The sequence below is a fragment of the Prosopis cineraria genome, unplaced genomic scaffold (genome assembly GCF_029017545.1).
Source record: "Prosopis cineraria cultivar Desert tree isolate PC_DT_omini unplaced genomic scaffold, ASM2901754v1 PC1, whole genome shotgun sequence".
NCBI lineage: Eukaryota > Viridiplantae > Streptophyta > Magnoliopsida > Fabales > Fabaceae > Prosopis > Prosopis cineraria.
In genome coordinates, this window is record NW_026555332.1 from 1,213,068 (window position 1) to 1,234,155 (window position 21,088).

Here is a 21,088-nt window from a genome sequence, read left to right on the forward strand (position 1 = left end):
ATTATTAATAGGACTTGTTAATTTAACATGCACAAGTTTTTATAATGTTTACTTTTTTTTATTATCAAAATTTTACTTATCAAAAGCTAATGTAAATGGATGTAGATCCTCTCAGAATTGTTTTGCCTTAGCGTCCCTTCGTGTCCCAATATGATCCCTTCAATAAATATCCAATGTTTCATAGTTTGTCACATCATTTCATGTCAAAATAATTTTATTTTAAAAAATAATTCTTTCATTAAATTAATTTTTTATTTCATTTTCTATTTTTAAAACTTGTTCTAAAAAATTATCTTACATATTTTTATAAAGGATTTACAGTTCGGCTTATTCAAAGTCTAGCTTAACTTATTTAATAAAAATTTGTTTGAAAAAAATTTACAAAGTAAGTCAGAATATGAGCAGGTATTTATAATATGATTTATTTAAATTCTGGCATGATTTATTTAATAAAAATTTATTTAAAAAATTTACAAAGTAAGTCAAATTATGAGTAAATATTTATGGTCTGGCTTATTCAAACTATGACTTGATTTATTTAATAAAACTTTATCTAATAGAACAAGTTGAAAAAATTATTTTTTGAAATAAATTTATTTTTACATGAAATGTTATGACAAAGTATGAGATATTAGATATTTATTGAAGGGTTGAGATTGGTATTTTGAGGAATGCTGAGGAAAATGACAGTGAGAGGATCTGGATCCTATGTAAATTTGGAATTTTAATAAAGTTTATTTGTAAAGTTATTAAAGGAAATTTCAAAGTTTGTAATTGAGACTTATTAAAAAATTTAATATGTAGAAACTTTTATGGATATTTACTTGTTAAGCCACTTGGTGGCATTTTGGCTGCCCTAACAATGGTGGGGTTTTTTTTAAAAAAATATATTTGCGGGATATATTTGACTTTTCATCATAAATTTTAATTATATTTGGATTCCTTGATCTATCAGAGTAATTTTAGAATTATTTAATTCTTTTTTTATATAAAGATGCTTCCTAAGTCCTCTAATGCAGTTTTCCCATAAATATATTTTTATAAAAGTTCCCATAAATATTTTAATAAACCATGTTATTTGTATATGTCATAAATAATCAAGAAAATGACAACAAGATCCTATTGAAATATAAATAACAATTAAGTTTCTTAAAATGCTGTAATTTTTTTAAAATCTCTAAATACCTTTGTGATATTAATGATTTTGAGTTAAATGATTAAATTACTCATTGTTTAAAATAAAAATAATAAGTCTAATCCTATTTTTCTAATTACAACTTTTATTTTATAAATCACAAAAATTGATAAAAAAATTATAATTTTTTATATAAAATTTCTCTTATCGTTAAAGTTCAAGTTTTAAAAATAATCAGTTATAATTTTTATTTAAGCAATCACAATTTTTATTATATGAATTGTAAAAATTGAATAAAAAGAGCAAAACTTCCCAAATGAACCTGTTTATTTTTTTATTTTAAAAAGAGACAATTTAGTCATTTAATGTAAAATTATTAATGTTAGAAAGGTGCATAAGGGTTTTAGAGAAATTATGACATTTTAAAGGATCTAAATGTTATTTATATATTTCAGTTAAATTTTATTGTCAATTTTCCTAAATAATACCCCTTATTTCCCAAATTCATAAAAGGAGCCCCAAAATAAATTCTATTTTTTCATTGGCAAACTATTTAGTTAATAAACAAAAAAGTCATTTAACATTTAAAATAGAGAAAAACTAAAATTAAAACTAATTCTACAAATGGTAGTGTAAGCATCCTTCATATATTTATGGGTTAAATGGTAATTTGATTTATAAATTACAAGTCTATGAGTGTCTCAAATTCTAAATTCATTTTTTTAATATGCTCCATTAATTTTTGAAAATAATATAATGTAATTACTGTTGAAAAAAAGTTAATTTTAACTATTAGTTGACTATGAAATGACAGAAAAAGAACAAGAAAATATTCTCTTGATTCTTTGTTGTAATTTTTGGAGTCTTTATTTGCAATTTTTTATATTTTTTTTGTAATTTTTTAATTATTTTCTATAATTTTTTGCTTCTTTTATATCGTTATTTTAGTTAACTAATAATCGAGTTCTAGTATTTAACTCATGTTAATGATAGGGACTATGTTGCACCATTTTTTGAGAAAAGCAATGCAAAAATCAAATTTAAGATCCTAAAAACTCTTGGATTTATGATTTAGAAGTCAAATTGTTCTTTAATCTTATATTTTTAAAAACATTAATAAAAAAGATAATTGATGATATAATTGTTGAATATTATAAATATTTTTGAGTATTTCAAAAGGAATTATTATAAATTAATAATATTAATGATTATTTAAGTTTGTTTATTATTTTATAACATATAATTTAAACAACATTATTATTTGGAACCGTTTTTTAATTGTGATTACGTTGATTTTATTACCTAGTATTATGAGATCTGCTTATAAAAGGCAATGTTTGTCATAGGTTCAGTTAAAGCCTTAGTACTCTCGGCCTTTCTCTCTTCTTCTATCATACTAGTTATACAGTTATCTAAGTATATTCTGTAAATTTTTGTTGTTTTGTGTCCCTACTTTTTATAGAAAGAGTCTGTTTAATCTTGGAAAGCTGCCGCGCGATCAATTCGATGTGATAGAATAACTCTTAAGAATAGTACCCTTGGACATGACTAATATTATATTTTTACCTATTAGTACCAACAATAATTAGTTATGGGGATGATCGTAATGTCTTTCGGTCGAAGTGGATGATGTAATGTAAAATTGTGTGATCTTTTAATCAATTATTTGCTTTTGAAATATGTTAGAATCAATTGCAATATGGCTCGACACGTTTCTTTCAAAAATCAAACTATCAATTTAGTTATTACAATATGTGATAAAAAAGCCATATAAAATATTTTTCATAAAAAAATATGACTGCACAAAATGTCATTCGTTCAACCAATTGAAAAGAGCGTGAATGAGAGCAAAGATTGCCGAGCTCAATGCTACGTCATCGGCACACCTGTTTTTTCTGTGTTATAAACCATCTCAAAGAATTTCACATGCCCAATTTCTTTAATTACCAATCCTATCTCTTTCATATTTCACTTCTCAATTTTTCATTCTATTTTCTCATCCAATTTAGGAAACTGAGAGAAAATGCATAGATCAGCAAGTTGGAGTCGATATTCCGAAGACTATTTCAAGCAATTCACAGCATATCAATCACCTGGAGGGCTGAAATTTTCTTCATCGACCACAGATGACACCAATCTACCAATATATGATCCTGTGGTAGAGTTAACGAAGAAGGAGAAGGCTCGCATTAGATTTGCTGAGAATGCAGTGCACATTATTCCTTTTGTGCTCTTTGCTTGTGCCATCGTTCTTTGGATTTTCTCAAATCCATCAGGTTCATAATTTTGACCTTTACGTGTTTATGGATTTTAAAGTAATTCTCCATTTGATTGATCTAGCTAGTTTCCCCCCCGTAGAAATGAATTTTTTAGCCCCTAGATTGGAATTAAATATCAAGAGTGAGATAAGAATTGATCGTATATGAGGTTGAATGAGTATTCCATTCTTAATTTCAATTAGATCATGTACTTTCTAATATTTAGAAAGAAAACAAACAAAAAAGAATGTTCCCATATGAATTCTCTCCATCAGTGTTATGCTTGTTATCCAGTTTTTTTTTTTTAATCTAACATTTATTTTTTTTATTTTTAAAATCATTCTCTTAAATGCTCATAAGACTTACAATTGGGATATCTATAAATTAACACTTACAACTCGTCTTTTAATAAAAATTTTTGGGATCTAACTATTGTTAAATTAATCCCCCGAGGCCTAAGTGTTATTCCTATTAAATATAAAGAATTTATTTGGTTATATTCTCTTGAGTAAATTATTATTTGATGTACAAGTTTAGCTTTATTAAATTATTGATTTTGATGTTGTTGAATTGTGTTTGTTTGTTGAATAGATGTGGCATCTAAAGGAGATTCATTGGGACCTGAAATTGAAAAATTGAACATTGACGGTGAAATTGAGCATCATAGCAATGTTCTCAAATGGGGATAGTAATTTCAAGACAAGCTTCCATAAATAAACCTGAAGCTCAAGAAGTTTCTATAATTAAAGAGAATTCGTGAGTGAAGTTAAAATTTGATTAAAAAGATGACATATTTGCATTGTATATTTAACAATTTCAAAATTATTGTATATTTATATTATTCTTTATCTTTATATGTAATTTACTGAACCTGATTAGCATTAGCATTAGCATTAGCATTAGCATTACTATTAGTATTAGCATTAGTATTGAATCTAAATCTCCTGTATTTAGCTGAATTTTGAGAAAAAAAATAAAATATTGATAATCAAAATACATGCTATTGAATTTTTTACCTGAAAAATCTATATCTATACTAATATAAAGTGAAGCCATGGTAATACATTTCATTTAATTAATTAAGAAATGTGAACGTTAAAAGTTCAGGTAAAAAACGAACGTTAGCGTTTATAATTTACTTTGACGAGAATTTTTCCTAGATTTACTTCTTTTTTTGGCCAAAATTTACTCATCAATATATTAGTAAATTACAAGTAATATTAAATTACAGATTTAGTTTAGATTGATGAGCACGCCACCGCGGGACACCCGGAACGGACGCCTTTTTTCTTGTCCGTGAAGACACAGCGGTTGACAAAATCGACGCTCAATTTTTACCGCGGAAAGTCCCAATGACACGCTTTCCGGGGCTTACCCTGAGGTTATGTTTGCTAACATTAAATTGATAAGGTAAAAATAAATTTAAAGATGAAATTTTAATTTAAGTATGATTGGTATGTAAAAATTACAATTCTTAAAAATTTCAATTTCATAAAAAATGTTAGAATTCAATTCCATCATATTAATCATGAAATTGTTTCAATTCCCTTGAATTTAATTTGTGGATCCCACTATCTTCATTTTTTTTATCCATTTATAATAAAATAGGTTTTTTTAATTTAAAAAAAAATAATTTAATCTTTTTCTATTTTAAGTACCTATATAAATTAATATTATATTAAAATTTTATTTTCATACTAAATATATTTTTAAAATTTAATTTTATTTTAATTTTAATTTTATTAAAAACTCTTACATCACATCAAACTTGCCTTTATTACTCTTTTGGTGAAATTCCCAAACTGGCCTTTCTTGGTCCGCGTGTTCACTTTCTTGCAACTCCCGCCTTTCTCGCTGACTGTGACTGTCTCCGGATTCTTCGATTGGAACCGCTTCAACGGCCTAGCAAATGACTCTGGTGACTCCTCCGCCACGAGATGTGATCACTAATGCCTTTTTCCTCCCCTCTGTTCTTGGCTCTCTTTCTGTAGCGTTTGTTTTAGTTGCAGAGCAATAGATAATCGAAGCGGTTTTGATGTTCATGTTGCCTTTTCTGCTTTGAAAGCGACCATAATTTCTACCTGACTCGCCAATGTTTTGCTTAGTTATTTGGGTTTTTGGTCACTGGATTCGGTTTCCCCATTTGACTTTGTTTTCTACAGCAGCAGGAGGACGATGAGATGCTCGTTCCGCACTCCGACTTTCCAGAGGGTCCTCAACCGATGGATGGTAAATGCTTCTGATTTCTGGAAGTCACTTCGAGGTTGCTATGTGGAAGCTCAGTCGCTGACTGTGCATGATGATAATACCAGCGCGAAAGTGATCTTCCTTACTGTCATCAGATCATACGTATTTTTGAGGGCTGTCGGTTTAGTGTTTTGGCCAACCATGCTTTGTGTGAATTGAGCGCTAGGTTTAATGAACACGAAGTAGTTAGCTATGTTCTTTTATTTTTGGCAACTTAGCAATGTTTGTTTTGTTGTATTTCTGTTGGCCGGCTATGTTTCATATGTTCCGGAAGTGCTTGGGTTGCTAAGGCTGTTATTCGGGATGGAATGTGGATTTTATTCTGTGCAGATATTCTCGGGGTCTTGTCTTGTTTATTCGGTCCATTTAAAATTAAGAAGATCTAAAACTTTCTCTTTTGTTTTATAAATGGTTTAATCGTATGTATAATCGGTTGAGTTACTTATTTTAATGGTTTCGCATCTTTATGTTTCGCCTTGTAGTTGTCCAAGCGGAAAACATGAGTGCACGGAGATTAACTTGGACCGTTTACAATTTTTCCAGGCTTACAAATAAACTCTGTTCTGACAGTTTCGATGTTGGGGATTGCAAATGGTATGTTGATATTTGCCAGTATTATTTTTGGGTACATTAATATCTTCCAATATTACTTTCTTGGTAAATTGCTATCTGCCATTGTTTATTAGCTGTTAATGTGGCTATTAGTGTGTATGAATGCTAAATTAAGCTGTTTGTGCCTGTTGGTTTTGATTGTAATTAAATTGCAATGAACAGGCGGATACTTGTACTCCCAAAAGGGATCAATGCTACTGGTCATTTGTCGATGTATCTGGATGTTGTGGATTCATCAACACTTCCATATGGGTGGAGTAGATATGCTCAGTTCAGCTTGACCATTGTTAATCAAATTCTTTATAAATACTCAATCAGAAAAGGTACTTTCTATGTGGCAGGTGTTCTTCAACGGCTTTTCCTATTGCTACGTGTAGTAAGGAGCTTAGTTAAGTTTTACTTCTTTAGGTGGGGTGGATTTATGCATGACGGAGAGCATTGCAGCATTTTTCTTCATATACACTGCAACATAAGCTGAAATGGAGCTCACGAATGCAAATTTTATACTTCTCATCTTTTACACTTGGGTAATTTAGCATAGCCAATTGATGCTATATAGATAAGCATTTCAGTTTTATCTTCCTTTGAACCCACACTTTTATATTTTCTACTAGACTTTGTTAGTTGTTAATTGTGGGCCTATTTGTTTTAGCTTATTTTATGAAAAATCACTTTTTTTTGGAAAAAATATATTTAGTGAGCTTTTATGATGCTTGCTTAAAATTTTGAAATAATTAGAATACGATTTCTAATTATTTTAAGAAGCCACTCATGAAATAATCTAATGTAGTAGATGGGAGAGAGTATTTTAACAAGGTGAGATGCATGAAGATATTATAAAATTTTAAAATAATATAATAATATATTTGTTTTATGAAAGAAAAATCAAGGAAGATATCATAAAATTTAAAAATAACTAATTAATAATTACTTTTTTATTATTGTAACCAAACATAAAATAATATTTGTTTTTCTTTATAAAATATCTATACAATTAATCTCTTTTCATAAAATCTCTAAACTATATAAAAATAATTTATTTTTTAATCTCAAACAAATGGGTTCTATGTCAATTAGGGAAGCGAAGATTACAATTCAACTTATTTGGTCACTTTTAAAAATAGGTAGTGATAATTCAGAGTATATTGCTCTGATGTTTCATTTGTTATACTTTCTTTTCGATTTTGTTAGCTGTTAATTATGTCGGTTATGGAAGTGAAGATTTCAATTCAACTTATTTGGTCACTTTAAAAAATATTTAGTTATTATACAGGGTATATTGCTCTGATGTTTCATTCGTTCAAGTGTAGAATAATACTAAGATTTAAGGTCCAAGTAGTTTATGGAGATGCAACTCAATTCCCTAATCTCTGGAGTACAATATCTAATGAATCACAAAACAATAAATCTGAGTCAGTGAGCTTTAAGCTCAATGGGTACAGTCTTCAACATTTAGAAAAACAGTATATCTGAAAAATCCACTGTACAAGCAGTAAACAATATTGTTTGATGCTTTATTTACTAATTGAAATGTGAGGATTTTAATAATTAATTACAATCATGTTCGTGGTGGCTGCTACAATAAGAGTATGTTGGTGAAACTATGGTGAAGCTAACACTAATATGAGATATAGTGTAGTTCAAACAGCTATATCTTATTCATTCATCAAGTCGAGAATTATATACAAGCATAGGAATCAATCTGATCCCATAAACTAAGCCGAGGATATCGAAAGAGAATAAAAACAATAAACTCAATATCTTTGACTATTCTACCCGATATTCCCCTCATAAAGGACACTAAATATTTACAATAATTACAATTCTACCCATACTCCCCCTCAAGTTGGATCATAGATGTCAATCATATCCAACTTACTTGTACAATTGTTAAAAACTGGCCCATGAAGTTCTTTTGTCAAAACATCCGCAGCCTGCAATGTGGTTGGCAAATATATGAGAGATGGTTCCTTCTTCCACTTTTTCCCTTATAAAATGCCTATCTATCTCCACATGCTTAGATTTTTCATGCTATACAGGATTTAAAGCCATACTGATAGCTGCCTTGTTATCATAGTAAAGTTTTAGTGGGGATTCTACCTTGACCTGTATTTCATCCATTATGCACCTTAACCACAATTCTTCCATTATTTCTTGAGCTAAGGCCCGCGGTTCAGATTCAGCACTACTCTTGGAAACCACCCTTTGTTTTTGACTCTTCCAGGTTACCAAATTTCCCCGTATAAATGAGCAATAACCAGAGGTGGGTCTTCTATCTGAATGAGTTCCTCCCCAATCTGCATCTGTATAGATCTCTATAGTTCTTTGTTCTGTCCTTTTAAAAAACAATCCTCTTCTAGGAGTCCCCTTTAGATATTTGAGAACTCTGTATGCTGCTTCTATGTGTTTCTTCTTTGGATCACACATATACTGACTGGCTACGCTAATTGCAAAGGCTATATCAGGTCTGGTGTGAGAAAGATATATTAGTTTTTTTACCAGTCTTTGGTATCTGTCTTTGTCAACCGGTTCATCATTTCCTTCTTCATCTTCGTCTTCCTCATTTGAGACATCTTCCCTTTCATTGGGTTCATCCTTTTGAGTGTCTTCTTTTTCTTCTTCACCATAATTGGTGTGTCTATCGGTTTACAGCCTAGCATTCCAGTTTCAGTTAAAATATCCAGAATGTACTTTCTTTGAGACACATAGATCCCTTTCTTGGACTGTGCAACTTCCATTCCCAGGAAATATTTTAGTTTCCTGAGATCTTTAACTTCAAATTCTCTTCTAAGAGCTGCCTTGACTCTACTGATTTCTTCCTCATAATCTCTTGTAATGATTATATCGTTAACATATATGATAAGAATACATCTCTTACCACTCTCATTTTTAACAAACATTATGTGATCAGAAAGGCATTGCTTGTAGCCTTCGGTCTTCAAAACTTTAGATAATCTATCAAACCATGCTCTTGGGGATTGCTTCAACCCATAGAGTGATTTCTTGAGTTTGCAAACCTGTCCAACTTTCTCATCTCCAAATCCTGAGGGTAAAGACATATACACTTCCTCTTTCAACTCTCCATTCAAGAAGGCATTTTTAATGTCTAATTGATGAAGCTGCCAATCAAGATTTACTGCAATTGATAATAACACTCTGATAGTGTTTAATTTAGCTATGGGGGCAAACGTTTCTTTATAATCCAAACCATAAGTTTGTGTAAATCCCCTTGCAACCAATCTAGCTTTGAGCTTGTCTAGATTACCATTGGCATCATCCTTGGGAGTAAACACCCACTTGCATCCAATCACTTTCTTCTCTTTAGGTAGGTCCACAATTTCCCATGTGTCATTTTTCTTGAAGGCTTTCATTTCTTCCAAGACTGCATTCCTCCATCCAGGTATCTTTAGTGCTTCATGTATGTTATTGGGAATTTTCACCCTATCAACATTAGCAATAAATGTGCTGTACCATGGAGAAAGAGCATTATAGCACACATACTTCTGTATAGGGTGTTGGGTACAAGATCTAGGTTGCTTCCTTACAGCAATTGGTAGATCTAAATCATCTGCAATCATCTCTTCACCTGTCTCCACCTCAACAGCCCCCTCATCATGTTCTACTTGGTTGGGTTCAAGAACTTCTACCGGGTTTGATTCTGGAAGTGCATCGGGCATGATGGTGCTATTATCACATTTTCTCTTTTGTTCATAAACTAGTGTATAATCCTTGCTTCTACCTGTTGAGACAGAAGGAGTTTGGGTTTCGGGTAACATAATAGGTTCAAGGACTCTCTCCCCCTCACTTGCCAAAAACTGATATTCATTATTCCTCCACTCCCCCTCAATTGAAGGTTTTGGAAAAAAATGGCTCATGTTCAACAAAGATAACATCAAGGCTAGTGTAGAGACGTTTAGTGGTAGGGTCATAGCATCGATATCCCTTTTGTGAAGGAGAATAACCTAAGGAAATACATTTGACTGCATGAGGATCAAGTTTGGAGGGACAAGAAGTATGAATAAAAGACGTGCAGCCAAAGACTTTGAGAGGAATGGAAGAACTGAGGTGGGTTAGGTTAAGAGATTCCTTGAGTTTGTCAAGTGGAGTAGAGAAGGAGAGGACTAGACTCGCCATTCGGTTAATAAGATAAGTGGCGGTGAGAATAGCATCCCCCCAAAAATACTTAGGAACATTAGAAGTAAACATTAAAGCTCGAGCGACCTCAAGAAGGTGTCGGTTTTTCCTTTCAGCAACCCCATTTTGTTGGGGACTATTAGAACAAGTACTCTTGTGAAGAATGTCATTATTTTTTAGGAGAAGACCCAATTGGCTATTAAAGTACTCAGTGCCATTATCAGTGTGGAGAATTTTGATAGTGGTGTGAAATTGAGTTTTGATCATGGTGTAAAATTCAATGAAAACGGAAGAGACATCACTTTTTTCCTTTAGAAGATAGACCCAACAAAGTCTAGTATGATTATCGATGAATGTGATAAACCATTTAGAATGTGTTCGATTTGGAATTCGTGATGGACCTCTTAAGTCATTGTGGACAATCGAGAAGGGATGCGAAGATTTGTATTTCGATCGAGGAAAAGAAGTTCGGTGATGTTTGGCTAATTCACACTCATCACAATGAAAAGAAATCATTTTATTAGAACAAAGTTCAGGAAATAAACTCCGCCTATGTTTATAGCCGGTCCCAAGCCCGGGTAAAGGAGGAGGGTTATGTTAGGCCATCAACAGCCAATGTAAAACTTTGTTGAATCTATCATGAACATGGACAATAGACGTTATAATGTTAATGCTAGGTCGTTGCCCGTAAGTAACGCGCTGCATGGCTCGAGTACAGTGATAAGTGAGTTAGAGCTGCTGCATCGGCGCCCGGATGTAGTGTTAAATGAGCAAGGGCTACCGTGTTATTCTGGATGCACGCGGCTAAAGAAGTTAGTCCATGAGAGCAAAATTAGATTTGGTACTTGGAATGTTGGGACATTGAATTGTAAATCTGTAGAGGTTGTCGGGGTTATGATTCAAAGGAAAATCAATATCCTTTGCTTGCAAGAAACAAAATGGCGTGGAGAAGAAGCTAAAGATATTCAAGGTTTCAAACTTTGGTATACAGAAAAAGTAAGTGCACGCAATGGAGTAGGCATTATAGATAAGGAGTGGAAGAAGAACGTTGTAGAAGTTCGCAGAATTGGAGATAGAATTATTTCCTTAAAAATGATAATTGGACGTGAGACTGCTAATATTGTTAGCGCTTATGCACCGCAAGTCGGGACAGAAGCCAGTCTTAAGGAATTATTTTGGGAGGATCTGGAGGGGTTGATTCGACACATACCACAGAGTGAAAAAATTTTTATTGGAGGAGACTTTAATGGGCATGTTGGGAGGGAAGCTGGTTAGTATGCGAGGGTGCATGGTGGTTTTGGTTTTGGAGAGCTAAACAATGAAGGACATACTCTTCTTGATTTCTCATTGGCGTATGATTTTAAGATTGCCAACACTTGTTTCAAGAAGAGAGATGAGCATCTCATCACTTACAAAAGTGAAGCCTCAAGGTCACAGATTGATTTTCTTTTAGTTAGGAACACAGGTAGAAGACTTTGTAAAAATTGTAAGGTGATTCTCGGAGATGCTGTAACGACACAACATAGGGTCCTAGTCCTTGATGTGTGTATTATGAGTAAAATCCAAAAACGTCGACAAGTAGTAGCACCAAGGTTTAGGTGGTGGCAATTAAAACGTGAGAAGCAAGATATTTTCAAGCAAAATTTTTGGATAAAGGAATTTGGGAATCTCAAGGAAGTGCTAACATCATGTGGGAGGATATGGCTAAAAAGATATGGGAGGTTGCAAAAGTAGTTTTGGGAGAATCAAAAGGTTCTGGCCCGAGAGATAAGGAGTCTTGATGGTGGAATAATAGTGTACAAGACAAAATCAAGTATAAGAAGAACTGTTTTAAAGTCATACATTTGTGTAACAATGAAGAAAATTGGGAGAGGTACCGTATGGCTAAGAAGGAAACTAAGAGAGCTGTGGGTGAAGCTCGTTCTAAAGCTTTTGAAGAATTTTATAAGAGCCTTGAGATGAAAGAAGGAGAGTGAAATATTTATAAGATTGCCAAGAGTAGGGAAAGAAAATCAAGAGATCTAGAACAGGTAAGGTGTATTAAGGATGAAGAGGGAAGAACTTTAGTTACAGATGATAAAATTAAAAATAGATGGGAGACTTACTTTTCTAAACTTTTCAATGATGGAGAGGGTTCATCTAGTAACTTGGAGGATTTAGTAACTGGTGAAGGAGAGCAAAATTTGTCATTCTATCGAATAATACGTGATAAGAAGGTAAAGGGGTGAGATGATTAACTAAGTTATTTAATGTGATTTTACAGTCCAAGAAAATGCCTGATAAATGGAGGAGAAGTACATTAATTCCTATTTATAAAAATAAAGGAGATATTCAGAATTATACTAACTATAGAGGGATTAAGCTCATGAGCCACATAATGAAATTGTGGGAGAAAGTAATTGAGCACAGGTTGAGATTGGAGACAAGTATTTCTGAGAATCAGTTTGGTTTTATGCCAGGTAGATCAACTACAGAGGCGATTTATCTACTAAGGGGATTAATGAAAAAGTATCGTTGTAAAGATAAAGATTTACACATGGTTTTTATTGATTTGGAAAAAGCTTATGACCGTATACCAAGAGAAGTGCTTTGGAAAGCGTTAGAAAAAAAGGGAGTACGGATTGCTTATATTAAAACCATACAAGATATGTATGAGGGGGTAAAAACTAGTATAAGAACGCCTAATGGTCAAACAAAGGATTTTTCTATAAAGATTGGACTACATCAGGGATTATCTCTGAATCCTTATTTATTCAACTTGATCTTAAATGTTTTGACGGAACATATTCAAGGGGAAATTCCGAAATGTATGCTCTTCGCGGATGATATAGTTCTTATAGCAGATACAAGAGAAGAGGTTAATTGCAAACTTGAGTTATGGACGAGGACATTGGAGTCGAAAGGTTTTTGTCTGAGTAGAAGTAAGACGGAATATTTATATTGTAAATTTGGTAAAGGACTATTCGACAATAATTTGGAAGTGAAATTGGGAGATCAAATTATACCTCAAGTGGAAAAGTTTAGATATTTGAGAGCCATTATTTAAAATGATGGCGAAATCAGTGGAGATATTTCATATAGAATTCAAGCTGGGTAGTTTAATTGTAGAAAAGCTAAAGGAGTTATTTGCGACCGTAAGGTGCCTAATAAACTTAAAGGAAAGTTTTATTTCACTGCTATCAAACCGACAATGTTATATAGTAGTGAATGCTTGGCTCTAACGGGACAGCAAGAGCATAAAGTTGGAGTAGCAGAGATGAGAATGTTACGATGGATGTGCGGACATACACGTAAAGATAAAATTCGAAATGAGCACGTACGTGAAAAAATGAGGGTGGCACCTATTGAGGAAAAAATGGTAGAAAATCGGTTGTGATGGTTTGGGCATGTACAAAGAAGACCAAGGGAGGCACCGGTGAGAAAAGTGGAACATATAACTTTGAGTCCGATTAAGAGAGGTAGAGGAAGGCCTAAGAGAACACTTTTGAAAGTTATTGAATGCGATCTGTTAATTAATAATATTCCTAAAAGCTTGATAAATGATAGAGCACAATGGCGTCTTGCAATCCATGTAGCCGACCCCACCTAGTGGGATAAAGGCTTGTTGTTGTTGTTGTTGTTGTAAAGTTCAGGAAATAAATGAGACAAATATTGCAAGTTTGGGTGACCCATTCTCCTATGCCACCACATAATATTCATATCGGATTTATTTTTAGAGGTAGAAACTAAATTGCATTGTATGCGAGACCACGGGTTACTTATGGTTGTTTCATCTAGATAATAGAGACCATTATGCTCCTTAGCACTGCCAATCATCTTCCCCAATAAAAGGTCCTGGAAAATACAATGAGCAGAGCAAAAATGAGCCCAGCAGTTTGCATCTTTTGTAATTTTACTAATGGACAATAGGTTACATGCTAAATAGTGAACATGTAAAACAGATTCTAACTTCATATGGTCAGATATGATAATGCTGCCTTTGCCAGCTATAGGAGAGGATGACCCATTTACTGTGTTTATTTTTTCATTTCCTGCACAAGGGTTATACGTACTGAATAATTTAGAATCACACGTCATATGGTCTGATGCTCTAGAATCTACTATCCATTTGAAATTGTTTGAGGTAGAGAGGAAAGCACATATACCTTTGTGAGTTATAGAGGCAGTATGATTGGATTTTTGAGATGAGTTAGTCTTTTATAAGACACTCATGGTAAGATTGATGCTTTAACTGACCTAGTTGATGGGCTCTCCCAACAAATCCAATTATTGGTATCGGACCGAGATGTTGAAAGAGAGGGTAACCACTGAAACAGACAGAACGTTGATCGTCCTCATGAGCATAAGGATTATCGACGTAGAGATGGGTATGAACGCAAAGAATATAAGAGACCCACTCAATTTACAAAAATGGAGTTCCCAAGGTTTACTAGGAAAGATGCTCTCGGCTAGCTCTTGAAGTGTGAAAGTTACTTTGAGCTTGATGAGACGCTAGGAGTCCAAGATCAAGATTGCGAGTATGCATTTTGACCCACGAGCCTTTCAATGGCATCAAGGGTACGAGAAGACATGGGAGGGTGTGCGACCAACCTGGGATGAGTATGCGGAAGAGATTAAGGATCGCTTTGGGCTCTTGCACGAGATACTAATGAGTGATTTAGCTCGCCTGAAGCAACATGGAACTTTGGCTGACTACAATGACAAGTTCAATATGATCTCATGCAAGCTTTAGTTGCAAGAAGAGCATTTAGTGGACATATACTTATCAGGTCTTCAAGATTAATATGAAGGGCCTATTCGTCTCTCTAAGCTTAACACCTGGAGAGAGGCTCAAAAACTTGCTAGGATGCAAGAATTGATGACTAAAAGACAGATCGAGAAGAGGGCTCAAAATAAGAGTGGTGGGTACTTTGCATATATGCCTTCGGCCACCCCACCTTCAAACCAGAACACGTGGGCGTCCAATAAGAATACTTTAACAAATGTCGAGCCCACTTGAAAGAAAAAACAGCATCTTTATCAATAAAAAATGCTTCTCTTAGTCAAAAAGCAAGCAGAACTCCTACGAAAGTCCTTTCGGCTGAAGAAAAGGCTGAACATAGAAGTAAAAACTTGTGCTTTTACTACTATGAAAAATTCTCTCGAGACCACAGATGTCCGCAGAGACAAAAGTTGCAGTTATATTTTATTGAAGTTCAAAATAATTCTGAAGAAGGTGATCAAAACGAAGAGCCCATTGAGATAGAAGAAAATGAGGATAAATCTTTTATTTCTCTCCATGCCATTTATGGAGTGGATAGTGTTTCTTCAATGAGGCTCACAGGTTACTATGGAAAGAGGCAGCTCTAGATTTTAATCGATAGTGGTAGCACTTATGACTTTTTGGACTTTAATGTGGCAAGAAAGCTGGGATGGCAACCTGATGGAACTCATGAAACGTGGGTGGAAGTGGCTGAAGGAAGAAGGCTTAGAGTGCATGGCAGTTAGGAAGGACTTGAATGGAGAATGCAGCGCTTGGAATTTTCTTTTGATTTTAGAGTTCTTGATCTGCATACTTATGATTTAGTTCTTGAGCTTAAATGGCTCAAAAGTATTAAAAATGCTTTTTGAGATTATGAGTCTCTAACTATGTCTTTTTTGGCTTGAAGGTAAAATGTGCAAGCTTCAAGCTATGCCTCCTAATACCCTACAAGTAGTGCAACCAAAGAGGGTGGAAATTAAGGATTTTTCCACTAACCAAGTATTTTAGCTGCAAGTAATACCAAAGGGACTTGAGAAGATGGAAGTTTTGGCTGTACAGACCTGTGCAGAAATTTCAGAGGAGATTAATTCTACATTGCAAGGGTTTTTTGATCTTTTTGAAGCACCCAAGGGATTACCACCTTTTTGTAAAGGGCATGATCACTCTGTTGTCCTTCAAGAAGGCACCAATCCTGTAAATTTCAAGCCCTATAGACATCTCTCAGCTCAAAAAGACATTATTGAAGGATTAGTCAGGGACTTACTACAAACTAAGGTAATACAACAGAGTTCTACTCCATTTTCTGCTCCAATTGTTTTAGGTAAAAAGAATGATGGTACTTGGAAGATGTGTATAGATTATAGGGAATTGAATAAAAAGACAATGAAGAACCAATACCTTATTTCCTTAGTGGAAGACCTCTTTGATGAGTTAAGTGTTGCAAAATGGTTTACAAAATTGGACTTGAGAGCTGGTTATCATCAAATCCGAATGGTGCTTCAAGATGTTTCAAAGGCTGCTTTTAAGACACACAGTAGGCATTATGAATGGTTAGTTATGCCATTTAGTCTAACTAATGCTCCGGCAACTTTTCAAGGGGCTATGAATAGTATATTCCGTCCTTATTTGTGGAAGTTTGTGTTAGTTTTTTTTTTAATGATGTATTAATCTATAGTTCTAACCTTCTGTGCTAATGTATGTGTTGGGAACAGCCCAAACAGTGGAGTAAGTGGTTGTCTTATGTAGAATGGTGGAATAATACCACTTTTCACACAGCAACTAAGGCTACTCCCTACAAGCTTCTATGTGGTCAGAAATCTCCTCTCCATTCTCCTTATTTACCTCATAATAGTGTGTTAGATGCTGTGGACAGGTCATTTACAGCAAGAGAAGACATGGTAGCTGTTCTCAAACATCATCTTCATTGAGCTGTGAATATGATGAAGCAAAAGGCAGATTCACACAAATCTGATCGTGAATTTGCAGTGGGACAATGGGTTTTCTTAAAGTTACAGCCATATGGACAACTTTCTGCAGCTTCTAGGAGTACTAAAAAATTAGCTCCTACATATTTTGGTCCTTACAAGGTGATTCAAAGAATTGGAGCAATGGCGTGCAACTTAGAACTACCACCAGATTCCAGAATACACATACCTTTTCACGTGTCTCTATTGAAGCTGTGTCCTAATTCCAAAGTCAAGCAGAAGCATCCACCTCTCGACTGGCCTGAGGTACCTCTAGTTTTAGAACCTGAATGCATTTTACGGAAGAGAGTTGGTCAGAAAAGGAGGAGGATAATTACTGAAATTTTGGTCAAGTGGAAGCAGTTACCAGAGGAGGAAGCATCTTGGACAGCTTTGCATCAATTCCAATGACAGTTTCCCCAGTTTTTCATCACCGATCCTTGAGGGCAATGATCTTTTTGAGGGGGGTATTGTTATAAATTTGTAATTAGGATATGATTAGTTATAAATTTTAGTATATTAGTTAGTTAAATATAGCTGTTGGGAAGGGATGGCTCGAAGGTCTATATATAGGCCAATGATTGTATTTTGATGGTTATGATTAGAAAGGACGTATCATTTAGAAACCCCTTCTACCTCTCAATTTCTCTCAACCTCTTCTCTTTAATCTCTCATTCCTCTTTGCTCTTCCTACCTTCCTGTTCTTCTCTCATCTTTTCCCGGATCTCTCTCTAATTTCTATCAATCCAAATTATTCCTACGCATCAAGAAGTTTAGATATTTGGGAGCAATTAGTGAAATTGATAGAGATGTTGCATATAGAATACGAGCTAGATAGTTTGAATGGAGAAAAGTTAAATGAGTTATTTGTGATCGAAAGTTACCTAACAAACTTAAAAGTTTTATCGAACTGCTACAAGATTAGCTATGTCATATGATAGTGAAGGTTGGGTTTTAAAGGGACGATAAGATTATAAAGTTGAAGTAGCCGAGATGAGAATGTTGAGATAAATGTGTGGGCATACATGAAAACATAAAATTCAATATGAGCATATACAAGAAATGGTAAGCATGGCATCTATTAAGGGAAAAATGATAGAAAATTATTTGAGATGTTTTAGATATGTATAGAGAAAGTTGTGGGAGGCATTGGTAAGGAGAGTGAAACAGATAACCTTGAGTTCTATAAAGAGGGGTAGGGGAAAACTAAAAAGAAAACTTATACAAATTGTTGAATGAGACCTCTTGATTAACAATATTCTTAAGAACTTAGTTGATAATAGAGTACAATAGCATTATGCAATTCATATAGTCAACTCTACCTAGTGGGATGTGGCTTCTTGTTGTTTGTTGTTGTTGAACAGAATACAACCCTCTGGACGCATGGAAGAGTCTTGCGGTCGTGTAACACAGATCCACGACCCTACTCCAATCCATGTCCTCAAATGTGCTCCAAGCTTGCTTGTCATAATGAATGGAATTGCCAACACATGAATGGGTTTTCGGATCTGTTCTTGTTTTGTTTTGTTTTTTTTTTTTTGCCTTTTGGTTTTGCTTGTTTTTTAGCGATCTCACAGATTCTTGTCGTCTTTACTCTGCTAATTCAGGAAATAACAGTGTACTTTTGGCTACTATGACATGTAAAACTGAAAGGACAGTTTGAGGGGGCATTATTTTTCTAGTTTCAGAAGTACTGCTTGACTGATCTGTTTTGATCCATGTTCCCTTTGGTGTGGGCCTTTCAAGTTTTATGTTGAACGAATTTGGTTTTCTGAAAGGATATCACACAAGTGTGAGTGCGCCTCATCTTTCTAGTCCCAGAATGATTGCTGGATGATCAGTTTGATCCATGTTAACTTTAGTGTGAGGCCTCTTAACTTTTATGTTGAACGAATTTGGTTTTTTTTCTATGGATGATGTAATTATTCTATTGTCCTTTTGCCAGTGGAAGTTTGCTTTTTTTTCACGTGGTCGTCCAGAATACCTTCAAGATTCAGATATAATTTCAATTCAATTTCAGGTGTTTTCTCTTTCTTGTGGTTTGCCTTTCCCTTTGATTGTGTTAGTGTAAGGATTTCCTTAGAGACATTGCTTCTTTTCTAGGAGTTTAACATGCTATCATTTTACTTTGTAGAAAAGAGATATCTATGGTGATTGGGAGCAGCAATATCTTGGATTGGAGCACACTGACCATACTGCCCCGAAAAGGTTCTTTGCAACCAACCAGGTAACGTAATATGATCTCCAGACTAAGGACCCATTTATTTAACCTTTTTTTTATGAAAAAATTACTTATTGCAAAAAAAAAAAATATATATATATATATACGTATATTTTGTGAAATTTTATAATGTTTGTTTAAGCTTTTAAAAAATAGAATCTAAAAAAACAAATTTCTGATTATTTTGAGAAGTTACTGAGATATCCTAAATATGAAAATCACTAAGTAATAATCACTTTTTATTATTGAAATCAAATGCAAAATAATTTCTGCTTTTTATGAAATCTTTACAAAATTAATTGTCTTTTTGTATAAGCTCTAAATCATCTAAAAGTCTCTTATTTTTAAGTTTAAACAAACAGTGTACTAACTCCTAAATCTGTCACTGTACTTTAAGGGAGGGGATTAAAATCTTGTGGATATGATGCTTCCAGGTAAAGTAGGGTAGGATAAAACTATATATAGGTTAAGAAGTACATTAATATCCGTTGTCTTAGAGATTAATTAAAATTAATCCCGTGGATTCGTTATGTAGCTGCATGGGTTGGACAGAAATGGTCCTTGCTGTGGTCTTTCACTTATGTAGCCTCGTCTTTGAGCTGCTGCCTTCTTGTTGATTAGTAAAGTGACTATGCTTCTAGATAATGCAATTTTCAGCCTAAAAATTGATAGGACGGGATATTTCAATTGCCTATCCACTTGATTCTGGAAATTTAAACGAAAAATGGTAATGGAAAAAAAACATTAATAGATCATTATATTGTCAGTGCCATTGTTAATTTGGGAAAAAACTTTAATCCCTGGATTTTTCCTTAATTATCAATTTAGTACTTGAACTTTATTTTGAAACAAGTCGATCCCTATAGTTTCTTGCTCGGGACAACTTAATTCATACAATTCTTTATCTAGAGTCAGAGTTTGAGGATTGAATCGATAATTAAGTGAAAATTCAATAGATAAAAGTTATATATATATATATATATATATATTTTGTATTAATTTTGTATACAGAATTCAGACCCTACAATTATTATTTCTCAATCTAGCAGAATCGTCATACGTACGAGAAGTCAGTAAAAATCTACAACTAGAAAATTCTGAGCCATCTGGTTCAAGGCATTATATGATGATATGCCGAAGGCATTCGCGGCTTTCTGAAGGTAGTAGGAAAAGAATCATAGAGAAGCTGTCAATGTTGTTACGAGTGGTTCTGTCTATACATATCCGTAAGTCTTCAGCTGGGGGAGATAGCCTTGAAGCGATTTGAACTAAATTTCTCTGGAGCACTCCTCTGTGGGGATCAGGAAAATTGTATAGTGGCTATAGGTAAAGTTATATTCATTTGTTTCAGGAAAATTGTATAGTGGCTCTGGGTATATTCTATCCGATGGGGTTATGCATATTGTTTTTGCAGGGTCATCTAAGTTTTACCCCTTCCCGCCATATTTTTGTTTTGTTGTTAGACGCAAAATGAGTTGTTAATAGTAACATTAGTTCGGCCTCCTCTGATGCTCTGATTATCGTTTTACGTAGCTGTTGGTTACACACATATACGCGCGCACCGCATGTTTTTAGCAATGGCAGCGGAATAATTTATTTAGCTTAGAATAAACAAGTAGACTAACCGTTTCTATTGGATACGCTGGTTAAACGAATTTTCCACCAATTGACTTGTAATTTATAATCATAAATAGGTACGGCACCTCATTCTGTGATGATATCATCAGAATGGATGCCCACTTGTTTATTGTTAAACTTAAACGTGATGCTCTCTGA

At 33.8% G+C, this 21,088-nt stretch overlaps 1 protein-coding gene across 12 annotated transcripts; it reads left to right on the top strand.

The window, feature by feature from the left end:
• The first annotated feature begins 3,132 nt into the window (after positions 1-3,132).
• On the top strand, positions 3,133-20,807 carry LOC129322908 (ubiquitin C-terminal hydrolase 13-like). Of its 12 annotated transcripts, none has more exons than XR_008596318.1 (9): positions 5,214-5,332; positions 5,556-5,622; positions 6,184-6,234; positions 6,415-6,575; positions 6,661-6,779; positions 18,699-18,954; positions 19,037-19,111; positions 19,226-19,318; positions 20,362-20,807. XR_008596318.1 is itself a non-coding variant. In XM_054969372.1 (8 exons), exons 1-5 carry the CDS (start codon positions 3,340-3,342, stop codon positions 16,133-16,135), a joined length of 513 nt encoding a protein of 170 aa, XP_054825347.1. In that variant the 5' UTR covers positions 3,133-3,339; the 3' UTR covers positions 16,136-18,954; positions 19,037-19,111; positions 19,226-19,318; positions 20,362-20,807. The 12 variants fall into 12 exon arrangements, 3 of the variants coding, with proteins under 3 accessions (XP_054825347.1, XP_054825364.1, XP_054825355.1); XR_008596315.1 differs by having other exon boundaries at positions 5,264-5,332; positions 5,559-5,622; positions 6,123-6,234; XR_008596319.1 differs by having other exon boundaries at positions 5,283-5,332; positions 5,559-5,622.
• Positions 20,808-21,088: the final 281 nt, after the last annotated feature.

Excerpts from the sequence above, each read along its gene's own strand:
- LOC129322908 (XM_054969372.1), top strand. The coding sequence starts at position 3,340 with ATGCAGTGCACATTATTCCTTTTGTGCTCTTTGCTTGTGCCATCGTTC. Across the intron at positions 5,623-6,122 it reads GGGTCCTCAACCGATGGATG|TTGTCCAAGCGGAAAACATG; the intron begins GTAAATGCTTCT and ends TTCGCCTTGTAG. Across the intron at positions 6,576-16,034 it reads TAAATACTCAATCAGAAAAG|GTAAAATGTGCAAGCTTCAA; the intron begins GTACTTTCTATG and ends TTTGGCTTGAAG.